The sequence below is a fragment of the Netta rufina genome, assembly GCF_964035555.1.
Source record: "Netta rufina genome assembly, chromosome: 5".
NCBI classification, from domain to species: domain Eukaryota; kingdom Metazoa; phylum Chordata; class Aves; order Anseriformes; family Anatidae; genus Netta; species Netta rufina.
This window is the reverse complement of record NC_140128.1, coordinates 63,624,331-63,651,829: the sequence shown is the minus strand read 5'-3', so window position 1 is coordinate 63,651,829 and position 27,499 is coordinate 63,624,331. Positions and strand designations below refer to the sequence as shown.

At 45.0% G+C, this 27,499-nt stretch overlaps 1 protein-coding gene across 2 annotated transcripts in view; it reads right to left on the bottom strand.

Annotated features, from left to right (window-relative positions):
* The window catches only part of MDGA2 (MAM domain containing glycosylphosphatidylinositol anchor 2), a gene marked incomplete at both ends in the record, with an annotated part of 324,685 nt that overhangs the window by 111,454 nt on the left and 185,732 nt on the right, over positions 1-27,499 (bottom strand). For both annotated transcript variants that reach the window (XM_084287611.1, XM_084287612.1), the window contains 2 exons: positions 2,500-2,793; positions 14,312-14,641. In XM_084287611.1, coding sequence (XP_084143737.1) covers positions 2,500-2,793; positions 14,312-14,641 — 624 coding nt within the window. The remainder of the gene's footprint in view (positions 1-2,499; positions 2,794-14,311; positions 14,642-27,499) is intronic.

The following is a 27,499-nucleotide window of genomic DNA, read 5'->3' as shown; positions in this document are numbered from 1 at the left end:
CCAACGTCACTGAGCATAGTGTTGAAGGGAAGGCAGGGGAAGAGAGAGGAACAAAACTGGAGAGAACAGAAGAAAGAAAAAGCAAAACTTTGCCCATTAAAATTGGTAGGATGAACTAAGAATGAGTCAAGTTAAAAAAATATCTTTATCTTTGTATTTATCCTTAGCAATCTTTCTGAAGCGTGAACTGACCGGGAGCGGTATTTCTACCGAGAGGTTAGCCCTGTGGAGCAGAGCAGTGACACACAGCTCTGGTCAGACAGAAAGTCCTTCTTCCACATCTGAAACTCTCCTTACACCAGCGAGGATGGGCCAGCACACAGCTACAAAGGTCGACGAACGTATCTGCTCACACACCCACGTACCGTACACAAATTGAAATCAATGAGTTGAGTATAAAGGGAAGTGTTTCATTAAATATCTTTCCCTGTTTCTAACTAATAGAAGCATATAAAAATACTATAAAATTACTGAAAAGGAAGTGATTTTTATGACAATTGAATAAGTAGTATGCTAGTTATGGAAACGATGCCGAAGTCACTGTGAACACGCGTACTTTCCTCCCACAAGAAATACAATCAAAGCACTGCACAACATCTGCTTTGTCCATTTACCTTCAAATTGTCACTCACTGGGATCTGAACAAAGTATGTAGGAATCTGAACAAGGACAGATTAAAGAAAATTCTCAAGTAAATACCTGTTATGCTCCTGTTTATTATAACCATTTTCGATTTGTCTCTCATCTCTTTCAGAATACAGGAATTGTTGCTTCTAATGTAGTGCTAAGAATAAATAAAGCCAGAGCTCCTTCCTCCAGTAAAATTCAGTAAAATAACAGCAACCCAAGCACTGAATCCACCAGATGCTGTTGGAAGTCAGCAAGAGTCGTCCTCTGGGTCCACCAAGGCCTGGCTCAGGGCCTGAAGAGGAGGAGGTGCTGGGAGGTCTACATCCTGGGAAGCAGTCCCCAGGACCCAGACCCAGCCATGCCTTCCTCTAACACGAAATGCACGATTACCTCCTTGCTGAAGAAAATAATAGCATCTGCTTAAAAGCTTTGAAATGGAGCAGGATAAATGATGCAGAGCTTGCTGGATAAATTGAAGAGTTTCTATGACTTTCAAAGACTTGAAATAAAGCCTTCCAGGGCAAGCCACGGGACACATCGCAGCTGTTGTACAGAGCCATGTCAAGAGTGCTTCTGAATACTATCCTCCATTGAATTGAGCTTCTGAGGATTTCAGATAAAATAATAATAATAATAATAAAAGCAATGCTGAAAATTACTGAGCTTCTCTTGACTCATAATGCTCATAAAGACAGCGAGGAGAAAGCTTTGTTCTCTCATAGGAGTGGCAAAGGAAGGCAGTGGGGATGGGGCAGCTCGTGGGTTTGCTGTCTGGAGCTGCTGGAGCAGATTTACCTCCAGAGCTTTCCCACCAAAGCCCTCACTTTAACACAAATGCCCTCCACATGTGCATCGGTACATGACCTGAATTACTCGAAGGAGCTTTCAGCACCCAGGCACCACAACCAGCCTGAACCAGGATGTTTGCAGCCATGCCGGACTCCGCACAGACGTACAGAAGAGATGATGTGCTCCGACAAAAAGACAAACTAAACGTGCACCAGTAAGCAGCCCTGATGGAAGCACGGCAGATACCACAACACGTAATCAAGTGCATAAATAATTTGTTATACAACAGACCTTGAAAAAAACAGATCAGTTGATTATTAGCAATAGCAATGGATATTGCAGTATCTCAGCACCAGAGGCCCCAAACGAGGTCAGTTGTACTGAGCACAGAGCGCTGTTAAAGCAAATCTGCCATAACATTTGGGCATCTGAAACTGGAGCAAATACAGGCTGCACAAGTCACTTCATAAACAAGTGAAAATAAGTACTGAAAATTCAACAGACAAATGCAAGTAAACATCTTCTACATGGCAACAAACAACCACTCATTGTTCCCCATAAGCCATATCAACCCAGGCTTTTCATTTTCCAATAATAAACACGGAGCATTCCAAATTAATTGATTTCCTCTTAAGTTTTCCCTCCCATTCCTGATGTTGACAGTTCACATTTAGCGTCAGAAGCAGCTCTGCAGACCTGCATGCAGATCAGCTAAGATGGAACAGCTCTTGCTCTTTTTTTCTCCTTGTTTTACGCCCTCAACAAATGAGGTCAGTATCAGATCTGCATTTATAGATGTCCTCCTACCTCATGTGCTTGTTCCTGTGTCAAGAAATATAGAGCTAGGCATTGGGAAAATAATCATGACCCTACAGTTTTTTAGTATAAATGGGACTTCTATGTCATTTTTACTTCTGTATTTACATTAAAGCCATGAATTCAGGGAGCTGCAGAGCCAAACAACACAGCACCAAAAATGTAACAACCATAAGACTTTCGCTGCTGTTTATTTAGGGGACAAATAAATCAACTTCTTTTCCTCAGCAAAGCCACACGAAAAGAAAATAAGGGTCTACTCACACTGCACGATGAGCTGTACCAAGGCTTCCCTGGGTTTCACATTAAACCCGTTGTACTGACTGGTCTGGCACCTGTAGGTTCCTGTCATCTCCCTGGACACGTTCACGATCCTCAGGATGCCATCATAGCTCTCCGTCTGCATTGCCCCATCCGGCATCACGACCTCCTTGTCAGCTCGGGACCACAGGATGATGGGTTTGGGCTTTCCTGTCACCTGGCACTGCAGCTCGATCGTGTCCCCTTCCCGAGTGACCAGGGGGGACTTTTCTTGAGGAACAGTCAAATTGGGTGGGACTTCAAAGAGAAAAAGAGACAGTTCAGCAATTAGCGTTACGGAAACGTCAGATGGCTTTCTCTCTTACACGGTTGTAACCATATATCAAGAAATCATTTATACACCTAGAGCAATGCACATTGATTGCACATATCAGGAGACTGTATAATCCTACTATATTTACTAGGCAAAGTGCTCGGCTGCCTGAAGCAGTTAAAGAAAGATTTAACTGCCCAAGCTCACCACTCGCTCCCCGCCATGTGTGTGCCCCCCGTGCCAAATGCCCTAGCGGTGCTCAGCAGACCAGCGGCTGTAACTAGCCCTTTATCACCAGTAGTTACAGCTTTCCTCGTTATGGGGATTTGCAACTTAAACCACTTTTTTCTTACAGCCTGGCTTCCGATTTTACCCAGCTCATAACAGCAGAGGAAGAGCTGTGCCAGCTCAGAATTCACAGCCTGAAAGCAAAAGGCAGTTGGCATGTTTCTGTCACAGGAAGCTCGTTAAAGCGGTGTTTTTCCTTAGAGATTTGCCTTAACAAATCCGGAAGGAAGATGTGAAGAACTGCATCCCACAGGAGTTAGGTAACCCTGTGAGCACAACACATGGTGCCACCATGCTGAAGGCCCCATCCTGCAGCCTCGCAAGAACAAGGCTTCCTAATTGCCATCAGCAGCTGATTTATCACTCCCAGCCTTGAACAACCAACCTTTGGCAGCCAGGAGAAGGCCTTGCTCACCACAGGAGAGACCTTGCTGTGCAGGGAGCTTGACCAGAACAGAAATTGCTTGTTACCCCTTGCAAAGCCATCAGGGTTTGCATGCCAGGCATCTCAACGAGTTCCCACCATTGGTCCCATCAGAGGCGGCTCCTCTGCCGCTGGGCTTTGGGTGATTGCATTTGATAATTACAAAGCGCTGCAAGCTTCACAGGCCTGATGAGAACAGTTTTGCCACGTCCAATTATCGTTACCATCTCATCATACCTATATTGGTTTTATATCCAATTTCCTCCTCTCTTTTAGCACAAAGCAAATCAAAGTGCCGGCTCCGGAGCTGTTCGTGCCCTCCAGATCACACGCGCTGCCTTTGGCTCTTTGGATGCTTGGATGGGGGGGGAGAAGATATGAAAAGGCCTGATTTGAACACTGCTTTCTTTCCATTTCCCTTTGTGCCTTCTGAAAGCTGGCTATTCTTACAGGTCTTCTGTCTGGAGTCACTGGGAGAGCCGCTTGTTTTAAAACCAGTCCCTTGTAGGAGCATCACCTCCCACACTGTCCTGCCCTTGAGAACCCTGTCTGAACGCCAGGGCTGACAAAACGCAGCCTGCACCAGGACTCCCATCTGCAGGCAGAATAACCACCACCTATTTCCAAGCCTCCAGCAACAGAAACAAAAGATTTGTACCAGTGAGAAACAGCTCTGCTGGAGAAACACATCTGACAAAGCCACCAGTAATCAGAGTTTATATCAGAGACTTCTGTAGATTTCAGAATGTTGTTTTCAGTTGTTTGAAGGTTTTAAGAACTCTACCTGAATCTGATGGGATGTGCAATAGTGGAAATAATTTCTCCTTTATACTCCTGTGGAAAAAAGGTATCATATATATAAGAATAAAAAGACTGCTTAATGAAATATTCCCAAGAAGATCCATTAGAGCGCCCCAATCCTGGGCACGGGCCCTGCAGAAGGGCTGGAGCTGCTTGGCTGTGCCAGCCTGAGCTCACCCAGCGATGAGCACAGCCAGTGCTCAGAGAGGTGCTGTGGTTCTCTGAGCTGTTCTGACTGGGTTTCTCCCCCAGCCTGCCCTTCCCTCACCTTTATTTATTTCTACATCCTACGCTTCTGCGCTGAGGTACACGGTGTCTGTGCTGGGCCTGCGCCGGCTGCGTGCCTGTGGGGGGACGCCTCCGCCTTCCCTCCTGAGAGCAAGCACACCAAATAGATGCCGAAAGGCCACTTTCTGAAGCAATTGAAGCACAGGCTACTCTGGGAAAAAAGTCACTGTTCTGGGAAGGAAAGTGCAGTTTAAAGAGGTCTGAAAGCACACTGTGTAATGCCTCCCTGCAGGACGCAAGAAGCCGCCTTCTGAACTTCTTTCCCAGCTCGCTTGGCTTGCGGCTTCTCAATTCTGCTCAAATACCCATCCTCCTGTCTGGGCCACCCCTAAAACATTTGCTTTGCTCCTGGGGAGCAGACCTTCTCCCTGCTGTGAATGTGCTGTGAGCAAAGCTCATCCCAGTAGCATGGATGCTGCAGGCCCCTTCCTTGGCTCCCTGCCCTTTCATGCCCTTCTAGGCCCATTTCTGGATGCGTTACGCTGGCAGCGTGTTCCAGACTGACACGAGAACAACAGGTCTACAACACAAAGTCCTACTCTGTCTTAGCCTCAAATCACACACCTGGGCAAGGGCTCTAACTTCTCACCTCAGGTGCCAGACCAGAAACAGGGATGGGCTACAAAGAGCTTGAGGAGCTGTTTCCCAGATATTTACAATGTTCTGGTTTAAAAACTCTTTCACTAAGCTTATCACAGGGACCTGGGGCAGAAAAATAGCCAGGTTTAAGGTGTCCATGAGGTGGACCTAGAAAGGAAGGAGGGCAGAGGTGTGTCAGTGTGACTGGGGCTCCTGGAGACTTGCTTCCCTCGCAGCCGCACTGCATGGGTGTCGAAAGGCAACAGCTCTGGGTGCAGAACCCTGCTGAATGCAGGACACAGACTGACAAGTAGAGGCGGGTGAAATTCAGAAGTTTGGATGCTCAGAGCAAACTATGACTTACATAAGGAAGACAGCAGGAAGGTGGTCACACATAGCTGCTGGCTTCTGAGAGGGAGGAGAGTGAGTGGCAGGACATGGGTCTTTGGGGTGGGGGGGAACAGGATGCATGCAAAAAAAGTCCTGTGCAACAGTGAGCAGGTCATTCACCCTCTCCAACTTAGTTTCCTTGCTGGAGAGCAGAAGACTACTGCAAAAACTGCCCACAGCCAAGATAAACACCACAGACTATGAGGTTTGCAGGCAGGCTGTATCAGTCCCCTAATGGAAAGATACCTCAAAAACCTGACTCTTCCTGGGGCATTTTGCAACACAACCAGCATCTGTCATGCTATAAGCCAGCCAACAGATGATTATGGGTTACTGTATTTGTTAACAGTCTTGTTACTGGAAGCAGAGAAGGAGAGAGGAGAAGCAAGGCCACCTATTAAAACAAATCATCGCAGGGGCAGTGCCGTAAATCAGAAGCCTGGCGGCAGCTTTCACGTATGGCACTTGCCTGGCAGTGCCCAGGACAGCGAGCTCCCATGGGGGTGCTCCCCTGCCACATGGCACCACTGTGGCCTCCAGGTCCCCCCTGCTCACACCAATTCCCTGCTGCCTCATCAGGAGGAAACACAGCATCAACCCTGCACTCAGGAAGTGGGTTTGGTAGGCTTTCCCTTTTTATAGCCATCTATTTATTTCCACAAACTTGCAGGTACTTAATTATGCCTGAGGTCTTTATTCCGCTGTCAAATTTGGCTTAAATTATCTACAGGGTCAAAAAATAATGGGGGGTGCCGGGATGAGCACCTGCCGCCTGACAGGCGCTGGCAGCCCAACCACACACGACTGCTTCCCACAAGCAATAAAGCCTAAAAATAATAACAATAAAAAAAAAGTCATAAAAGAAACTCACATCAATATAATGCCTACAGAGAAAGAAGGAAGAAATATAAATAAAAAAGATGGCGAGAGCTAGAGACCAGAGGAGAAAATAATCACGTCCAGTGTTGCTTCCCTGCACGGCCCAGGAGCAGGGCGGTGCCAGGAGCTGCAGGAGCAAAGGGTGCCAAAAGGTGCAGGAGATGGGTGTGCAAACGAGGGTGCAGGAGCCAGCAGAGGTGGCACCAAGGGGCCAGGATTGCCTCTGGCTGTGGCAAACCCCGCTCCCGGCAGGTGCTGCTGTGGCACAAGCCAGCAGGGACTCAGCCCTCGGCTGAGGCATCAGCACGTCTCCTGCAGCACCAGCCAGAGTCTGCTGCAAATAAAGGTCAATTCTGTTCCTGCCTGCGCGGAATAATAAATTGGCTATGCCCGATATCTGAAACAACAAACATCACCTTATTCATGCAGCAAGTGGCTTAAAAATAAGTTAATGCTCTTAGCGCTTAAACCTGTTTCCTAAAGCAGAGGGTTATCACTTGAGAAACAAAAGCATTGGTTACTCTGAAGTACCACTGGGTTTAAAACACGTACTGGGATCCTTTGGAACCGGCAGAGGCACACACATCAGAGAGCTACTGCTGATCTATGTCCCCTCCTGGCCTTTAAATAAAATGCTCTCAGACAACCTTTGCCTCTGAAAGTCGCTGACTCACCAAAGGTCAGATGGCAGAAGTATCACTGTATTCTTGTCCCTTTTTTTTTTTTTTTCCTTTTTTTTTTTTTTTTTTTTTTTAATTTTAACTGCTCCCCAGGCAGACATGGCTATCTGTAACGAGGGATTGGAAAGCAGGCTGAGCCCTGCAGTCTGACCTCCCGTGGTGGTACTAATGCAATTTTGTAGGATCCTTGATGCAGCAGTCACCATCTGTGGGAGCCCAGGGACAGGACCAAAATAGCTTGCTCAAAGAAAAAGCCAAAACGTATGCACTTAATATATTTACTCACTTTGTATTCTAGGCGGATAAAATCTAGGTGTACTCTAATCTAGATCACTGACATCCTGATGAGCCCAGTTGCTGTCCCTATTTTAAACCTTCGGATAGCTTAATTAGCTGCCCTGTGACTGCAGCAACAAAGAAGGGAAGGGAGAAGCCAGAATTTGCTTACAAGAAACCGTGTGAAGGTGCAGAAGACAACGTGAGAAGGTCAAGAGGGCCTTAGAGAGATGACCCAAGGCAGACTTTGGGAAGAACAGGCTGTCACTGAGCACCTCACTGGGGTTACAGTGGGTGCAGGTGATGCAGGGGTTACCCTCAGTTTTGTCTTTCCTTGGGTGCCTCAGGAAGGAGAAGGGAAACCCCGAAGTGATGACTGCCAACCTAAGCAGTGACGGGGATGTGGTGGCTCCTTGTGCTTGTGGGAGTTGTGGGCTAGAGTGATTGGGCTGCGTGAAATGGACTAATAACCAGTAATTACAGGATAAAGCAAAGCAAAGGAGGGTTTGAGCTGCATATCAAGAAATAATCTGTACTGGAGATTACACAGAGATAATTTCTCAGAAGTATTGGAAGTCACATTGTTCAAGTCATTTAAAACCAGCCTGGATAACCAATATTGAAGAATCTACACTGGCTAGAAGCTAAAGGTGAAGTTATTTGCATATCCTTCTCTAATATTTATGAATCTGAAGGCCTGAATCTCTAATATTAACCATCCTCTGCAAGACACATGCATTGCAGTCCCTGCCCGTGATTCACACTCCCTGAGTGACGGAGGGGTTTTGCAGGTGGGTAGGAAGGACAGCCTGAGCTTTGCTACAGGACACCGAACTGCACACAGGCTGTATTTGAGCAGGACCATTTAGCCTTTGCAGGGCAGCTAGTGACAGCAATTCAGATTCTCAGGACAGCTCTGTGGACAGAATAAAAGTGCTCAGCCTGCCCCTGATGCACATTTCTTTTAAAAGAAGTGTTTGGAAAGCCAGGAAGCAACTGCTGAGAGGCTCTCCAGCAGTGAGCAAAGGGGAAGAGGACCTACCAGTTACTCACATGGAATGCAAACCATGAAGAAATTATGCCTTGATTTCACGGTTGCTTTCTCTTCTTGTTTCGGTTGCCTGTGTGCTGTCCTGTACACATGCAAGGGAGAAGAGAAAGCAGTACAGCCCACACCTTCTTGGGCACAAGCCGCTTCCAATTGCAAGCGAAGACATGAGCAGCCACCACGAATTTCATGGTGGAGCTTGCACAGAAGATCTATTTAGACAGTAAAATAATCACAGAATCAACACTCAGCTCGGCACATCTCTAGCACCTTAAAGCACCACCTCAGCCTGCAGTCAGATTCTGAAGAGGCTCTCTAAACCTAGAACATACCCAGCCAGCAGCAAATTAGCCAGAATTAGCTCTCAGTGATCTCGTGGGAGTTGTGCTGAGGAACTCCGCGAGCCTCAGGCAAAGCTGACCTCCGGAGAGGAGCAAGGAAACTGCCACACAGCCACCAAGGAGGATGTCTACTTACAGAAACCGAGCTGGAGTGAGTCCACGGTGGATGGGCACATCCCACAGAAATCAGGTGTCCCAGGGGAGCTGGGATCTGGCAGCATGAGGCTCGGAAATGCTGCTGGCAAGGCAGGCAGCCCGCACGCAGCCGAGGAGCTTGGCTGGCTGTGCTGCAAGCTGTGCTCCAGGAAGGGACCGCGGCTCCCAGGGATGAAATTAAAGAGAAAAATCTCTGCACATTAAGTACTAAAATAGAATGATGAAAGAAAAGCTTTTTAACAAAATCCGGCGTTTATCTGTCCCTTCTGTTCACCTATTCCCTTCAAAGATAAACTCCAAAGATAATGGCCCACAAAAATAATCAATTTGCTGCAATAATGCCAGGTCTGTCTGTTTGCTGGTTGTACCCCAGAAATGTCTCAGGGCTGCCTGTGAACGATCACTCTGGACAGTGCTTAAGGTTTACAAATATCTTAATTGGACCACTAATTATCTCAGAAAGCATTTTTCATTATGCAAAGAGGCTGCACTTTGATTTTAATAAACATTTAGCACTAAAACGAAGGTCTTTTATGTATCATCAGAGGAGGAGCAAGATGACCAGAGGACACACACTTCACTAAGGCCACATGTTCTAATACATCAGCCTGGACACTTAATTAATCATTATTTAATAGCTGATTAGTTTACCAGGGAAGCCCCAGTCACCACGCTGCAGGGCAGATGCACGGCCTCATGTACAGCAGTTCTTCAGGAATTACTCTGCCTATCTGGAAGCACTTATGCAAAACAAAATCAGTCTCTTGGCACAACTACCCGGGGTGGTACACACTCTGCACATCTTCACGTTCACCCAGGGACGAAGAATTGGGATGACAGATTTACCACGTCGAATATCTAATCGTCCCCACGCTGGGTAGGATTGGAACAGCAGAAAGAATTCTCTTAGGAAGAGAAAGGTCACCGCTACCTGCTGCCTAAAAGCATCAGCCATTTCCTCCATCCAGCCCATCTAACAGCAGTGCTGAGCAGCGTAGCCTTGAATAAAGTAAAATAACCCCCCTGAAAGAACAACTCACTTCACTGCACAATGCTGCCTCCAGGGGGATGATGAGAAGAGAATAAGCCAGAAGTGACAGATGTTACATCTCTTACTGTACTGATACTGAATTTAGGGGGATGAAGACAGAGTACAAGCCCACACTGAACACAGCACACTGTACGTGACCTAAAGCCTTATTTTTCCTTCTTTGAATACGATATTTAAGGCAGAGAAAAAGATCACATACAAAGACTAACATGCTCTTCTGATCCACCTGTTTTTTGGTTACCTCGAGACCATTTTATGTGTGTTTTTTTTTTTGTTGTTTTTGTTGCTGTACTAACAGCCCTTAGATTCCCATGACACGCACACACAGAAGAGCCGTTCTGCCTCTCAGTAGCATTTGCCCTGGGTTGGTTTTATGGATGACAGGGCTTTTACAGGGAAAGATACAACATTTGAGTCTTCATTTCCACTATTCAGTGACCTACTTTACAGAGATGCAGTCGGGAGACTGCTAGGGGATTACTTCAGGTCCACTTATACGAGGCACTCATATGCCTTTCCTGCTGAAAGTACAAAATATCAGAGTGGAAAACCTGCTAAAAGAAGGGTAACACCAAGCATACCAAGAAGCTGACAGCTCCCTTGGATGGCCAAACATCCCTTGCCAACCTGCTGGAGGCGGAGGGGACCCAGCTGCCTCCCTCCTTCCTTGCTCAGGGGGTGACGCAGCCTCCCCTGCCCGACTTCGTGGCTCCAGGAGGAACTCGTGGATGTCAGGAAGAGAGGGCTCTTTGTGAGACTAGAAAGCAGACACACAGCACAGCACTCAGAACATCCATGCAAGTTCTGGTATTTGGAAAATGTGTTTGTGCTTAGGCCTTATGTTCATAATTACCACAGCAGTAACGATTCCTGATGAATCAGTAATGACCTTCAAATGCACACTGAAACTATTTCAGCTTCCACTTAATCAGGTAATGAAGTCACACGGATAGGCAGAATATCTTTTAAGATGCTAAACAAGGCAAACTCCAAATGCTATTTTTCCCCCCTTTCTGATTTTCTCGAGTGTTACGGGACAGCGAGTGTAAGAGCTGCCATAATCCATCACTGCCTACGGAAACTTTGAAGGGCTTACAGGTACCGTCACCTAACGGATGTTTCCAATAAATCCCATCAATTTCCCCCAAGAATCCCCAGCAAGCACAGATAACACAGCGGTTCCTTTCTGCCAGATGGGGAATGCATTGGCTGCACAAACATCGCTGCCCACTGCGCCCTGTGAAGCAGCAGCAGTTTGCATGCAGTCGCTGTCCATCAGGCAAACTCGGCACCTACCCTACAACAAACTTCTCTTTGCTACTCACTTTACCTGATAACAAGATATGTGCTAATAACCCTCCGGTTGACTCATTCCAGTTGAATGAAGCCTTTCTGGTACTGAGGGCCCCAAACTGGATCTAGTATCCACTGGCCTCCATGGCTGGCAGGGAGCAGTGCTGCTCACATCCCACTCACTGCCTGCTGGGACCCCCAGAGCTGCTCCTCCACCAGGCAGCCCCAGCCTGGAGCCCTGCAGTGGGCACAGCCCTCCCCAGATCTCACCCAACTCCCTGCTCTGCTCCAGCACAGCTGCTGAGAAGTCAATTAAAAGTCCACCAAGCTTGGCAAGAACATTTGAGGAGTCATCGAGCAGTAAGAATAAATACTTCTGATTTATACTTATAATTCTTTTTTGCAAGAAGAAGCAAAATATTCAAGGATCTCTGAAAAATAAGACACATCCAAAAAATAATAATAAATAACAAAATAATAACTAGCTAAATGAAATGATTTTTCCTCCTGTCTCTTGAGGTTTGAATATGTTTGCATTATGTTTCAGGGTGGGAAATGCAGCAGAGATGTGCTGTGTAAACACTGACTGCCTGCTCACTTACATGCATGCCAAATTGGACTCTGCATCCATAACCACAACTCTTTGCATCTTATTTTGCAAATCCATCTTACAGCCCAGTCCACCTATGATTCTATGTTTCTACTTCTCTAAACCAGACTTTACCAGTTCAGCTATAAGGATCCTACAAAATCTGCTTTAAAGGTCTTGCTAAAGCCAAGGCAAACAGCTTTCCCCCTCCTTCCCTTGCCCACAGACCCAGGCTGTTCATCACAGCAGCCACCCGGGCTGGGTGAGGCACAGCTTGCCTGTGGTAAGCCATGCTGCCTGCTTCCAGTCCCCTGCTGGCCCTCTGTGCGGATGGGCATGCTTTCTAGAACATGCTCCCTGAGGATGACCGCCCCGTGCTTCCCTGGGTCTCCGTCTTGCCTTAGCGAAGACAGGCCAAAATGTGCATTTTTCCAGCCTTTGTTGGATGTCTTTAAGTCACCATGACCTCTCAAAGATGATCAAGTGGCCCTGAAGGGACACTGCTCAGCTCCCTTAGATACCTCCTATCCAGTCCCACAGACCTACCTACATCCATTTTGCTTCAGTGTTCCCCAACTCAATCACAGGTCAACCTATCTCAGCTCCATATTATATGCAATATTCTTGATGAGAACCTCCCAGACACTTGTCAGAAGCAACGTGGTGATGGAGCAGGACCTGTGACCACACACCCCTTGCAGCTCTTGCTCTGCCACAAGGAGCCACAGGGCCACCATTTGGAGGAGCACCTCTCAGCTTGCACATACACACAAGTTTTATGCTTACTTGGAGATGTGATCACTGGGCACAAGAGCTAATGAGCTAAATTAAATCTCCATAGCATAGTTTTGGACTGCACGTATTTGCCACGTCGAAGGACCACAATCACACATGTCGTTGAAAAAGCTGTGCACACAAAACACTTGTAAACTACAGGTCAGCTGAGGAGAAACGGAGTAAACGAGGTCTTTCAAGCTTTCTGCTCAAAACCAAATGAGGAGAGCTTGCAATTATACACCTTCAGTGGGCCTGAGGAAACCCTGCACACTGCAGTTCCAGCTCTTCACTGAAACGTAATGCCAGCAAGCAAAACGCTTCTCCTACCAGCACCAGTATCTTACTGAGGATGGACGGCAGGTTCAAGTATTAAAATCTAAACAATAATTTATCATGACAGTTGTAAGAGAGATTGTTTAGACATGATATGTACTTGTCAAGCATAACTGATGTTGTAAGAGTTGGAAAATAGAAACGTGGATAGACTGTTTGATGCAATAGAGTGCAATTAATCTCTCTGAGAAAGCAGAAAGCACACACTTGAATGTGTTTGGTAAAAAGGGGTCAGAAGATGTCTATTAAACATTTTCTTTCCATGCTATAAAAATGTTTTCAATGCATTCTTTGTTGTCTCACTTCTAAACAGTACACGACACATGCCTTACCCCAGTGAATAACATGCATAATCTGAAGAAAAGCACAGCAATGCTTTACATAAAAGACAGGATGGATACCAGCTGTAATGCTAACACTCTGCCTCTGTGCTTTAACATAAAATAGTGTTCTGAAAACAGAAGTTTCTTGGCTGTTTTTCCCTGTAGAAATCAACCAGCAACCCTTATTTTTGATTATAATTAATTTTTGGCAGGAAAAAAATCAGCTTTCAGAATGGTTTTCATTTTATTATTTTAACATGGACTACCATAGTAATTAAATTCAACTCTGGGAGGGTCTTAGAAATATATTGGTTACAAACCAGCTATTAGCAAAGTGATAAAGGAAAGCAGACCACCCGTGTTGTGTTACATACTCCTACTCGATAGCCACAACAAGACATTTATTATCAGCCAAGGTAATTGCCACGGTTTTAGCTCATCCAAGAGAGAGATGTTTCAGTCACTGATCTGGAAATATGCATAACAGATATCTTAAACTTTTTCCCTGTTGGGAGTAGCATGATTCACCACCAAGCAACGCGTAATCTTTAAGAAAAAAGAGAGCTCCTTCCGCTGTTGGCACTCGCTGTTCGATGGGAGCAGCTGGATGGATTCAGCCTGGTTAACATAACACCCTCCTACTTCTCCCTGTAATTTCCTACCAGCTATTTTTTCATGACTCCGGATGCCTGAAAGTCCAAAATAAAGGCCAAAGTCCCTTTTTAGAAGCAATAATTTTTCTGACAATAAGAGCAGGCATATCTGAGCAAATTGGACCTTAGCATGTTCTTGGGAGAGAGCATGGCGTGCCGCTTACTCGGTTTCTGTCCTTTAATCACAGGGACTCAGCCCCTGACCTAGGTCCTGCTTGGATATTCCCCATGGCAAGAAGTGCTCTGCATATCCACCTCTTTCTCTCATGAGTCAAGCAAAGCCATGCCTTGGTTATACAGACGTAAAACCAAAATCAGAGAACGTCTCCTTACCCGTACTGCTGGAGATGTTGACATCAATGCTGATATCCGATATGCCACCTCCTTTCAGAGACGCCACACACGTGTATGTCCCAAAGTCCGTGAATTTTAAGTCAATGATGTCCAGGTTTGTGGTGCCAGGCGACACGTCGGGGTCAGTCTGTGTGATGACCATCCGTTCGGAGCTTCGCAAGGGGCGTCCGTTTTTGAACCAGCTGAACGTCAGCTCTTCCGAAGGGACGGCTTCCACCTGGCAGGAGATTTTCACCTCTCGCCCAATCTGGATATTGTCATCTTTATGGTATGGGTCAGGGGTGATCCAAAAACGTCCTTTTTTTAAGGCTGAAATATACAAAAAAAAAAAAAAATCACAGCAGTTTAGTCTAATAAAGCACCAATTTTGCACCTTCAGACTTTGCAAAGACATATGTTCCTGAGTCACTTTATACCTACATATGATGGTTAGGAAGTCACTAAGGCTTCCCATGCACACACTCAGCACATGGTTGTGTTTTTTTTTTTTTTTTCTTATCATCAGAGAACGTACAATGCTAAGATATTTGTCATTTCCAAAATGAAAAATTGGGACTCGAAATAATTCATGAATCTTTGTTATCCATCTCTGGATGTCTTTATAAGCCCTTCCTCACCCCTGTGGTATGAGAGCACAGAGAAAATAGAGATATCCATCTGACATTGCTAATGCAACCAGCAGCAGCATCCCCAGTCTATCTGGAAACAAACATGACCACGCAAAACAGCTTTGTGCCAGCTGGTTAAATGGGAAGAGGTGAGCACACGCCTGAGGCTACCGCCTGCCCTGGCTCACAGCCGTGCCATCCCCCAGGGCAGCCTGGAGGGCTTCTTCTGTTCCTGCAGCTGCCCAGGGGCAGAGGCTGCCATACCCCAGCACAGCACAGGGCTGCTGCCCACACCAGCTGGTTCAGGTGAGGAAACTGCTGCCGGCTCCAAAAGGTGACAGGGCTGAGCGTACATCTCCAGGTCCTAGCTGGCAGTCAGTGGCAAAAGGCAAAAGGATGCTCTTCTGGGATGTAACTTCAGGGGAGAGCTCATGGTGAGTACTGCGGGTGTACTTCTCAGGCTGAGTTTCATGAGAACAGAAGAGCCCATCCTGTACTCGCCACAGCAACCTGAGGCTGAAGGCTGCACATGCAACTGAGAGAACATCCTCACCACTTACATGGATCTCTATTTCCATGGTTCTTCAAGCTGGCAATACAAACGTAATTAATTCTCTAACCCACATAAAGCAGAAATGAGGCAGTCTCAGCATTTCAGATGGGAGCCCCAAGGCAGGCAGGGTTCCTGAGGCCATCTCAGAGTTCAGCGCTCAGGAGGACCCCAGGCCAACCTAGGGCACAGCCTCCCCAGGGGAACACTATTCCCCACTATCATCCTGGCAAGATGACCATCTTTAACTAGCTTTCCCTCATCAATTTACTACTCAGGAGCAAAATAATTCTGCTACTCACTTATTTATTTTTCTTGTCACTCTTTTAATGCATATAAAGCTATCGAGAACAATCACCATTTACACCAGCAAATTGTTGCAATAAAGCAGAGTTGGTTCAATAGTTATTTTTGGAGGAGTCCCTCAGAGTCAGCCATTAAATTCTTCAAATACACACACGTTTTGATGCACTGGTTACAAAATGCTACTTATATAATCCCAAGATCCCTATGCCCCCTATGTATGTGTGCTTCAGTATGGATGCACGTGTATGGTGTTACGTCTATGTTGATATGCTATCTCCAACCACGAAGCCCCACAAGGAAAATAACAGCTAGAAATGTTACAAGCAAATATCCAGGTGGAATGCAAGTACTGGAAGGCAAATGCCTAAATCCAACATTTCTTGTCATTGTGCTGACTTTGTGGTCTACCGAAAAATTTTCCAGGTTGCCCTGCTTTTCTCTCCTGCTCTCTCTGCCCTCCCATGGACAGCAAGCACCCCGGGTGAGAAGCATTTGACTGAGATCAGGACATACCAGCAGCACTCGTATTTACCCACTTAGAGCCAATGAAGTGTGGTGTTGTTACAAATGGTGAAGGCTACGAGCTGAAAATTTCCGTGTCTGGATCCCATGCTTTGGGTAATACACGGTTTGCACGTGCTGCGTGCAGGAAGCGTAACAGCACCAAACACAAACAGATGTACAAGGCACCAAGCATGCGAAGAGAGTCTGGTGTGTTGGCTCCTTCCATCTCTGCAAGTGGTGAAAACGCTAATTCAGAACCAATTTTGTTAGCTCAGTAGCTCCTTGAACAGAACAACTCTTTGGAGCTTACAGATGCCTTGCTGAATTAGCACTTCCACAGCTTTGAAAGGAATTAACAGTTAATTAATTAGTTGTGGTTTCTTTTCTGTTTGCTTGGCTTGTTTTGTTCAATGCAGGGAAAACAGCACAGCATCTGGCTACCTGTGGACACCCTCTTGCACGTGATGTGAGAAACTTCTGCTGTTGAGGAAGCTGGCTCCCTTAATCAGAGAATGAAGAGACTTCTATGTTTGCTGTGATGAGCAGGTATGGCATGAAACCCGTCGGCCTAACAACCATGCATTCAAAACCCCAAGAGGTTGAAGTGCTTTTGAGGATTTGTGAAGTTTGAAAATTTCACAAATTGTATCAAAACTGAATTTGCACGAAAATGCAGTAGCCTTTACTCTGCATCTCTCACTGCCTTTAAAAAGCTGTAGCCAGTTCCCCAGGCTTGGGGAACTAACACGCTTTGATTCAAGAGGAGGAAGCACACATTGTCTGACAGTTCGGAACTGTCACGGTAAATAACTTTGGAACACAAACTGAACTTCTTTGTTTGAGAACAGAAGAACAAAGACTGCTTACATCCACAACATTCAGCAAATATATTATGCAAATGGTTTGCAGACAAGAAAAAAGAACTCATATTAGGCATGATGAACAGCACATTTCAACGAGAAACATTTGCTAATAACTTCAACAAACTATTTTTATTTCTGATTTTTCTTGTTTTCTTTGAGTGCTCATGCACTCCTTGCAGCAGTTTCTCCTTCCTGCAAAGGATCAGCAAGGGCTAATAGAAAAGTCATATTAACACTCATTGACCCTTCATTACAGCAAACTCTAAACAGCACAGAACTGCTGCAGAGCACATACCTAACCTGGATATTTTATTGTACATCTAAATACAAGGAGTTTAGAGGAAGGCCACGAGTCAGTGTCCTGCATGGAAAAAGTTCAGGAAATTTCTAGAAATTCTGAACTGGAGGAAAAAGTCTCATAAGCCACGTCAACACGCACCCTACACTCATCAGGAACAGCCAGGATCTCCTCACACCAAACAACCCGACTGTGTAACGCTGCCTGTAGCTCAAAGTCAGGGCACTGCTTTTCTAACCACATCTTCCAAGACTTGACAACCTGCACAGCTATCAGCATTTTCTTCTGGTGCCAATAAAATCAGCAGAAAATCTGACTTTACAATGGAGCGTCTGTACAGAGTTAAGCAGCATCATTTAACAACCCGCATTCGTAAATCCCTAATTTCACTTGTCACCAGAATAAACATAGTGATCTCCACAATTAACCTGTGTATCCTGGAATTTCTGACGTGCCATCAAAGCACGTGGAATTCACCGTCTGTATCTGGAAGCTGTCACCAGGAAGCCGAGTGCAGGTGCCTGTTCATTTTCCACGATGGGAAGCACCACGAGGTGCAGCACTGCTACAGCCTCCCAGTAATGCCAAACCTCCCTCCCCCAGACCTTCAGGTCCAGAGCAAACAGTGTGGACCTCAGAAAAAGGCCACGGAGCTACCAGACCTCTCCAGAGTCACTGCACCTTCAGCAGTCCTGGGAATCCAAAGCTGCTTCTTCCAGATGGATGCTATGGAGCCTTAGATCTGCACCAGCTGAATGTGGTTTCCAAAAAGACTTGAGAGCTCATCGATCTCTGTTGTGCATCGTGTACTGACCTCTTGGGAACACCTGAGCTGAGCCTGGTACAAGCCCAGAAGGTAACAGAAAACACATTTCTGTTTGTATTCTCCACAAGGGTTTGCATTCATAGTCAGTGAACAGGTTTGGATCTTCCTCCTGTGCAGGTTCTTGGACTGTAATTTGCAGGCATCTCCCTACATAATATCTACTACATTAAAACATACAGTGGGCTTGGACTCCAGTTTTTCACCGCATTCTCAGTTATGTTTGAAGCATTGCTGGAAGGTTTCAGTCACAAATATGGGGTTAGATATGTGAATAAGAGATATAAGGTTAACCAGCAAAATATGGGAGGTGATGCTGCAGGCACGCTAACTGCAGCTGCATCCCGGCAGAGATTTCATAAGATAATCAACACACAGGGCTAGAAAATATCAGCTAATGTGCAAATAGGTCTGTGACTCCACTTTGAGGCTCAGAACGTGCCCAGGAAAGTGCCAGTCTTTCTCCAAAGAGGCCCCAAAGAACTATGATGTGATCAAATAAACAAAGATGAAACAATTTTCATCCTCAAACTCTTCACAAAACTCTTCACTGTCTTTGCCCTCCCTCATTAATTACATTTCAAAGTAATAAAATTCATTTCAGTATCTCAACTCAGGCCTATTTGCATTCATCAGGTTAAGCCGTATTCCCACCCCCACCCCGATCAACCCAAGATGCTCCTTTAATCCATCAAAACGTTCCTATCTTGCAAATGCACATTTCATGATATGTGCACAGCATCAAACACCGTAATTGAATACATTAGCTGCTGCGCTATTTGCAGGCTTTGACAGAGTGTTGGTGGCCACTGACTGCCTCCCAGGCTGACACGGGGCATTGGGGAAGGCTCAGCTTTGTGCTTGCTGCTGTTTGTGTCTGTGTGCAGCCCGTGTGCAGCAACATTAAGCAGCAGAATGGTGCAAATCACTGATTTTAACCTTGACTGAGCAGTTGGGTTCCACATGAGGTTCAATTTCACCAACCAGAAGTGGCTTTGACTAATTCTCGTTGTTCCCCTCCATGTTTTGTTAAGGCTGGCAAGAAATTTTTGGTTTAAACTCTTCCTAGTGAACAAGATGGGAATGTCTCCTGATAACGTGTCAAGCAGACATGAGGACCTGCACGGGTCTTGAAGCACCACGAGTACATTTGGAGGTTTGCTGAACCCAGTACTCAGTACACCACTCGTTTCTGAGCACCCAGAGCTGGCATTTTTTCAAACAAATGCTGATACCTGCACCTCCAGATCCAAGTCACTGCTGAGATCCTCTGAAACTGCTCAGGGTTCCACATTTCAGCTGCATCCTCTGGGTCAGGCAACACGGCAATCCTCTCCTGTGCTCAGATGTTACTGACCCTGGGATGTTTCCCTCTCACATGCACAAAAATAGATTGTGCTACTTGGAAAGATTCTTCACTTTATTTTTAAGGCCAGTGAGAAAAAGGCCAAAGGTCTGATCCAAAGCTCACTACTGTGACTGATGGCCACTTCCATGGCTCCTCTGTGTGCTGGATTAAGCCTTTTGCCTCATTTTCTGCTTCCCCGCAAAGGAGAGAAAGACGCAGAAAGCACCAGGGGAACTGCTTGTTTGGAAAGCGAGCTGCAAACCCAGCTTCATTCTCTAGAAACTCCAGTCTGTTAATCCAGACACTGGCTGTTTGCTTTAAAAGACTGAGATGTAACTCTACAAGTTACTGCTGTGATCTTTGTACCAAAAGATGATTACTGGGATGATTCATTGGTCCTTGAAAGAAAGATATGAGGCAGACAGCGGGTAAAGAAAGCCAACCCTTATCGCCAGCTCTTCCTTCAATCACACCGGGCTCCTCATCTCCTTAGAGCCTTACAGATGGGAAAAGCAATCCTGCTTTCATATGACTGCAATTCAAAAGATTCACAACCTTACGACAAAGATTTTAGATAGTCCCTAAAAGACTTGTGAAATGCATTCGTAAACCTAAACCTTTTCCCTAATCTGTCAAGGCATCTTGAGACGCCAACTTTTCTCATTGCACGCTAGTGCTCATATATTCAGTCTCTGCTTGTTCCCAGATTTTGCAGAGGAAAATAGAAACTCCACTTCCTTCCCTTCAAGGAGCAACTCAGTTGGATTTTGAATAGAGCCGTGGCAGTGACAGACACGGTTACCTGCACTTGCCTAACTTTAAGGCAATGGCTTTGTAACACAGAAGGCTGGCAATGAGCAGATAACAGTACTTGGGTAAATACAGGTCAAAGGACAGAATTAATGTGTTTAATATGAATGGTGTAAGCACCTGGATTGGTTGATTTCACCATTAATGCATGATCTTTATAAAACTATAGGTATCTTACTGCTGAGAAACAAGGAAAAGCAAAGTAATTTGACTCGCTGTGGTTAAAGGCAGACACCGATGCATAGTAGTAAATTAAGTGATGTTTTCCTGCAGTAATTATGAGTTATTTATTCTCCCCAGAAATAGTCTGTTTCAGACCCCAAGCAGCTGAGAAAATGGCACATTTCAACCTACGACATTTTTCTGATGCAATGTTTCTGTGACCTGAGCTTTGTTGTATTACAATACAAATAACCAATTCCAAAGCAATCACAAACTCGGACTAATCCACAGATCTTCTCTGTCAGGTGAAAAAAGCTCCGTGCTTAAGGTGGGAGACCGTGTAATTAGCAGCTGACCGTGGGGGCTGTACCACTGCTGTCCTGTGAGATAGGAGCCATCCGAGCACACTCCCTTGCAACTCAAGTGAACAATAAATATTAATACCTCCGGCTGCTTTCTTAGATACATATTTGTCAAAGCTATCATCCAATATCTACATCTACACCACTGGGATGGGGCTCAGATTTGTGTGTCTGAATGATTAAATGAACAAATATATGAAACAAAGGAACCTGGACCATATCTACGCCTTGGAAACTGCAGTACAGGCTGTATTCTCTGGGTTGTCTGTTAAATGGAAAGCTCAGCATAAATGAACCTCTACTAAATGAAAAGTCATTCCCACAGAAGAAATAGACTCATGGATTTTTTTCTCTGATATTTCTCTCTTCAATAACACATCTACCCCTACCAAATCGATAGAAGTAAAAGGAAGTTCTTACCATAACCTCCATAGAAGCACAGAGTCCTGTTCATTTTGTCTATGCGCAGCACAATTTCATGATATTTGGTATTCTACAGGACGTTGTCTTAAATTGCATTATCAAACAGCTAAGCTTAGTTGAGACATTTTAACAACTGTCCAAAAGCTGTTTCTCACTGGTGAATATCACAGTATAACCTGTTAAACTTCATTCTGTCACATTTTGAAATTATTGTGCATACAAGGAGCACAGAAAACACTATTTTTATTTTTATTTTTTCCGAAACAACTAAAGTTTTGAAAGCAAATTCAAGTCCTGCTTCAAAGCCTAAAAAGGAAAGCATTCAGAATTATGGTTTTCTAGCCTAATTCTAAGCTACAAGACCAAAACCACACTCCTTGAGATCAGCTTTGCAGATATCAGCTCTCCATAATGGAAGTTTATCTAGGTTGCCACATCAGCTCAGTCTGCACGCTGATTCTGTACACAGAAGAGCCTGCTCTGAAGTGTCTTGTACAAAATCACATCCACTTCTTTCTGATGAACGACCCCCATCCATCATACTCGGCACTGTTATGAGCATGTAACCACGCATGAAAAATTCCAGTAACAAACAGGGGACAACATCTGCAAACTAAATCATTGTTAAGACCACACCATTCTGCTGTGACCAGCACAGCCACACCTACACCTGATGCAAAGCAACGTCTCAGCTTCGCCTCAAGTTGAACAAAGCCAAGAGCCAACGTAAACACGAGCTCCATGCCTTGCTTCAATGGAGGCCTTGAGCAAGCAGTCAGGTCAGGGCTAGGAAAACTTGGTCTGGTGCAATGGACCTCATGATGTGTTGGTAGTTGTGTGTTTAGAGCAGAATACAACTTTTGGGCAATAAGGAATATAAACTTTTACTAGCAGGCTTCAGTTACTGAAATTGCAAGCTTGTTGGACAAAACCTCTGTGTCCAGCTGGTGCTTTAAGAAGTCAATTTTCCAAAAAGCAAGGACAATAAGATTAATGGATTTGGGGGAATAATAAAAGCAGAAAAACATTTAAGTCCAAACTCAGAGTTACATAAAGAATTGTACAGTATGGTTAAAATGGCACAATTCTAAAACCAAAACCAGGGGTTACCTTGGGTAAAGCCATTCTTTGGTCAACAAACAAAGAAAAGACCACAGCATGGCTTTGGTTAGAAGGGACCTCTGGGTCCAATCCTGCAGGTCTGTCAGGGACACCCAGAGCAGGTTGCCCAGGACCACATCCAAGTGGCTTCTGAAATTCTGGCAGGGAGAGTCCACAGCCCACAATCTAACAAACCTAAGATTTAACAAACCAGAAAAGGGGGCAGTAATGAACAATTCATGGCTCTTCCAGTACCCCTCTACACCACAGAGGGGCAAAGGACACTGAAAAAGCCAGAGATGTTTAACAGTCTGAAGCTGTATAAAGTCATAGTAGTGGAGTCTCACCGCCTCATAAGAAACAAATCTTGTCTCAGAAGATATGGGATCCTCAGCCACAGCTGTGTTTCTACAAACCACCTCATTACCAAGTGGAGAAAATAGATGCAATTAAGAAAGGTTAAAATATATGGTTAAAGGCTCGTGTATCTGCTGATGACTAAATATAATGGATGAGGAAGAGGAAAGCTGCAGTTCACGGGTCCTGCTGCAGTTCCTCATTGTCACTGTGCACTGAGCACTTCTCATTAGACAGCACCCCGGCGGCAAACGGAGCTGCTCAAGCAGTAGCCTTTGGTGCCTGAGCTTTTCCCTCTGGATATGCTCAGATTTCCACAAGCCCTTCTGTTTCCTCTTTCCACTCTTCACCTCTAATTTCTTGTGCTATTCTGACATTCAGCTACCGCAATGCCAGTGTTGCCCTTAAAAAAAAATTAAAACAAAATCAAAACATAATTGTGCGGCAACAGACACCTCTTTCCATCCAGCTTTTTGTCTCTGGCAGATCTTGAACACTGTCCTGCACCACAGCCCACACAAAGAGCCATCCTCTCCCCAAGCTGAGTCTCAGATAACTCATGGCAGACGTGGCCTGGTCTTGCACAGTCTCCAAGACCCACCACAGGGACCAAATCAGTGCTCATTTCAGTGACTCGCAGGAGGAAAGGTCACTCCCTCTGGTCTTAAAAGCAAAGCAAACAAAAAAAACCACTTCCCCCAGGAAAAAAAATAAAAGAAAAAAGAAAAAAAAATATATGCATATATATGTACATATGTATATCTATATCTATGGTAGAAATTACCAACTTTTGCTTTTTCTTCTGCCAGTTCTCTGGACCTAAAAACTCTTATGTCAACACCGTGTCTCTAACCATGGACTCCATCTTTACCTCTTAAAGAAATTCCAAACTGGCTGGAAGGAAGGGGGATGGGACAGATCCTTCAGCATTTTCTGCACAGCACCAGCCTGCAGCATTTTTAGAAATAAAATACTCAGAGTCTTGCCAGCTTTCCTCCACAGCAATTGCATCTATTTTGTACTCCATTATTCATATTCAGTCTTGGCTGGCGGGGGACCGTCGGGTCTGCCAAGGTCAGCATCACACTGCTGGTTGAGTTTTCCTCTAGCAGGGAAAACTCCCGTACCTTCATGGTTCATCCATACAACCCCACAACTGCGGGGTCCATACCTCAGCAAGACAGGGAAACTTCCTGATTGTGAAAGAAGACCTGCACATCTCACTCAAAATTAAAAAAAAATAAAAATCTAACATCAAATAAAATCGCTCCCAAGCTCTGCACAGAGCTCGCCTCACCTGCGTTAGCTGCAAGGAGCGCTGTTTGATGTTTTCACAGAGGAGAACTCTCTCCAGGTGAAACCATTCCTGCCGAGCGAGCAGGCAGGGGGTACCTTGTTTGGGCCATAAGGAGAACTTTAAAAAATAGCGTGACTACAGAAGAGAGCTTTTACAGGGAATGCAACAATGCTGACCTCTCTTCCCAAAATTCAGATTTCTTAAATGAGGTATTTCAGACTCTGCAAGATAATTTTGGCTGAATTATGCTGCCTGAATGTTCCCTGTACTCAACTTCCTATACTAAGAAAGACTGAAGTACAGTCCCGTTAAAAAAAGACACATTCTCAGCATTTTACCAACACCTTATTTTTCCTCTGTCAACATGGCTTTAGCTTAAAGTTTTTTTAAAATTTTAACTTTCAGGAGCTATCAGAACAATTAAGTTGTCAAGCATCTTCTACTAGAGCATCTCCAAACTTTTTAATATCAAGCAATTATTTGGCACTTACCAGACCAGATGCATTCACATTTCCAATTTAAATGCAAATACAATGGAGAGATTTCAGGTTTTGTCTCTATTTTTATAAATGCTTTTAATTTCTAAAAGAAAAGGATTTATTATTTTGGAGATGCCGTGTCTTTTTTTTTACTTGTGTTCCAGTTACTGGCTTCTATTTCTTTTACTGCTTTTCCTTTTTGAAGGGAGAGGAGGTGTAGACCAAAGCTGTGCAGGTCCCCAGAGATATTCAGGTGAGGAGGCAGCTCAGGAGGTCTCCAGTCCATGCTCCTGCTCGAAGCACGGCCTGATGGATGAGCTCAGAGCTGGAAGGTCTCCGAGGACGGTGGCAGCACAAACTCCTGGCCCCTGGGAGCTGCCCCAGTGGTGTCACACCGTTACAGAGCCGATTTATAAAGTGGTGACAAACTGGCAGCTGGCATTCAGGAGGGTTTGAAACCCCATGCAGAAGAAAGCAAAATAACCAAAAGCATTCCTACGAAGTGATGTTACAGCCTGCCAGGGCACAGCCACGTGCCATCACAGCCTGACCTACGTGCTCAGGGCTATCCCATCCCGCAGACCGCCCACCTCGCAGGCAAACTGCAACTTTGCAAGTCTCATCGCAGGCCAGGCAAGAATTGGGATATAAATTAAACAATTCAGAGAAGCTGACACAATCCCCAGTGGGCTGTGCACTTGCCAAACAAATTATAAATCCTCTGAACATTACAGCTGGGCATTTTCCAGGGCCAATGCCTTTATAAAGTTTAGTTCTTGTGCCAAAGCTGTCAAAAAATGAAATAAAAAATAATAATAAAAAAATAGCCTCGCTGAGCTCTCTTGGATGCCAAAAAGCAATCCACTGCAAATCTTCACTCTTCTCTCTGCCCACACTGCAAACAAAGCTCAGCCCGCAGTACCTGCCTTTCCTGCAAGCCCAGAGCAAAGCCCAGGCTCCAAGGTTTGGGCACTGGATTGTCCCCATCACTGAGAGCTTTATTCTACCGAAGGACTTCATGACAGCCTGGATTTGTTCCAAGGCGCAATGCATTTCCCATCAACGCTTCCCTTTTATTTCACAGTTCAATGCCCTAGAAATGAATCAGGATCCTATAGAACTTTCCAAAATTATTTGTCAGAGACCTACCAGCCTCATTCACAGTTGTCTGATGCGATACAAATAAGTACATTAAAACACATTTCAAGGTCATCAAAATGTCAGATTGAAGAAAAAAATGTTGTTTTTTTTTTTTTTTTTCTATTTTCCTTCTCCCTTAAGGATGAGACAAAATTTTGAAAAACTCCATTATTTCTGTCAAAACAAAATGCTGATTTTGTTAAGACTACGCAGACCTCATCGTGTATTATTCAGTCAAGGTCTAATACCATATTAAACTACAACACCACACCCACACACAAGAAATTACCATGTCTCAGCAGTTCATATTTACTAGTCAAGCGACAGCAACAATAACTTTTTTCCTTGCTCTCTACTGAAGAAAGAGCATGGGCACCTGCAGCAGCCCCACTGGGCCAGAAGGAGAGAGACGAAACGAATGTCACTTCTATCACTGCTGTACCTTCATAAACCGTGGTGCCTGACAGGCACCACAGGATGTGGCAGAGCAGCAAACTTATTTAAAAATAAGATTTCTGTACACAAAAACTCCAAGAAGTCCTAATGAAAGGGCAGAAGAATCAATAAACCATCTACATTTTTATATGGAACCATTTTATGAACTCGTCCACAATACAGCCCAGCCTGGGAGAGAGCACATATGCCTGAGAGTACTATTGCAGATAATAAAAATAAATGGACTTATTAAACTCTGAAGCCTGACTTTCTCACACATTCATTCTCAGAGCTGTAAACTTTTAGGATAGCGCACCAGTAACTTATGACTGTAGCAACATGCTGGATGTGCCACGAGATTGGGTTTTCTGGGCAAAAATCCTGTCTGATTCCAACGCCAGTCACAGGGCACGGCTCTTGGTGGAAGGATCAGAACTGGCTGGCAATGGCTTTTTGTAGTAATTGGGGCAATACCTGACACTTGGGTTGTCTGGTCTGGAGCAGAGGAGGCCAAGAGGCCACCTCCTTGCTCTCTGCAGCTCCCTGGGGAGGGGAAGCAGTCAGGGACATGAAGGAACGGCACAGAGCTGCCCCAGAGGAGGTTCAGACTGGGCATTAGGACACATTTCTTCACCATGGGGGTGGTCAGACACTGGCACAGGCTGCTGGGAAAGGTGGTTGGTGCCCCAGGGCTATCGGTGTTCAAGAGGCATTTGGACAGTGACCTTGTTAATACAGTTTAACATGTCCTCATTAATACGTTTATATGCACTACCAAAATCCAAATCCCACCTTTTGCATAAAACCTGTGAGCAATAGCTCTGTCCTGGCACTGGGCACCAGCCCGTGGGGGCCCTGCTCCCATTTCTGTTATTAACAGCACCTGAGGATCTCCCAGGGGTGACAGCAAAGGTGCTGATGTATAACCATGCAGACATTATTTTAGACTTTATGTCATGCGATTGCTCGTAGCCAAGAAGGGAAAACCCAAAGAAAAAGCTCTGGGATAAACAGAGCTGTGGTGGGCAAGCAGAAGAGAAAGCAGGAGTACAAGAACAGACGTCAGAAATACCAGATTTCAGTGCGTATTTTTCTTTTAAATGTAATAGAAAAGCAAGACAAATATCATTTATTTCACAACCTGGGTCTTTTTTTTTTTTTTTTTTTTTTTCAAGACATAATGAGATAGGTACTTCCAGCAATCTCAGCCTTAAATTGTATTTCTCCAGAGTGCTTTTTGTTCAGCAAAAGCTTTTGTGCTAATGTAGAGCACAGGTCATTTAAAATTATTATTTTATATT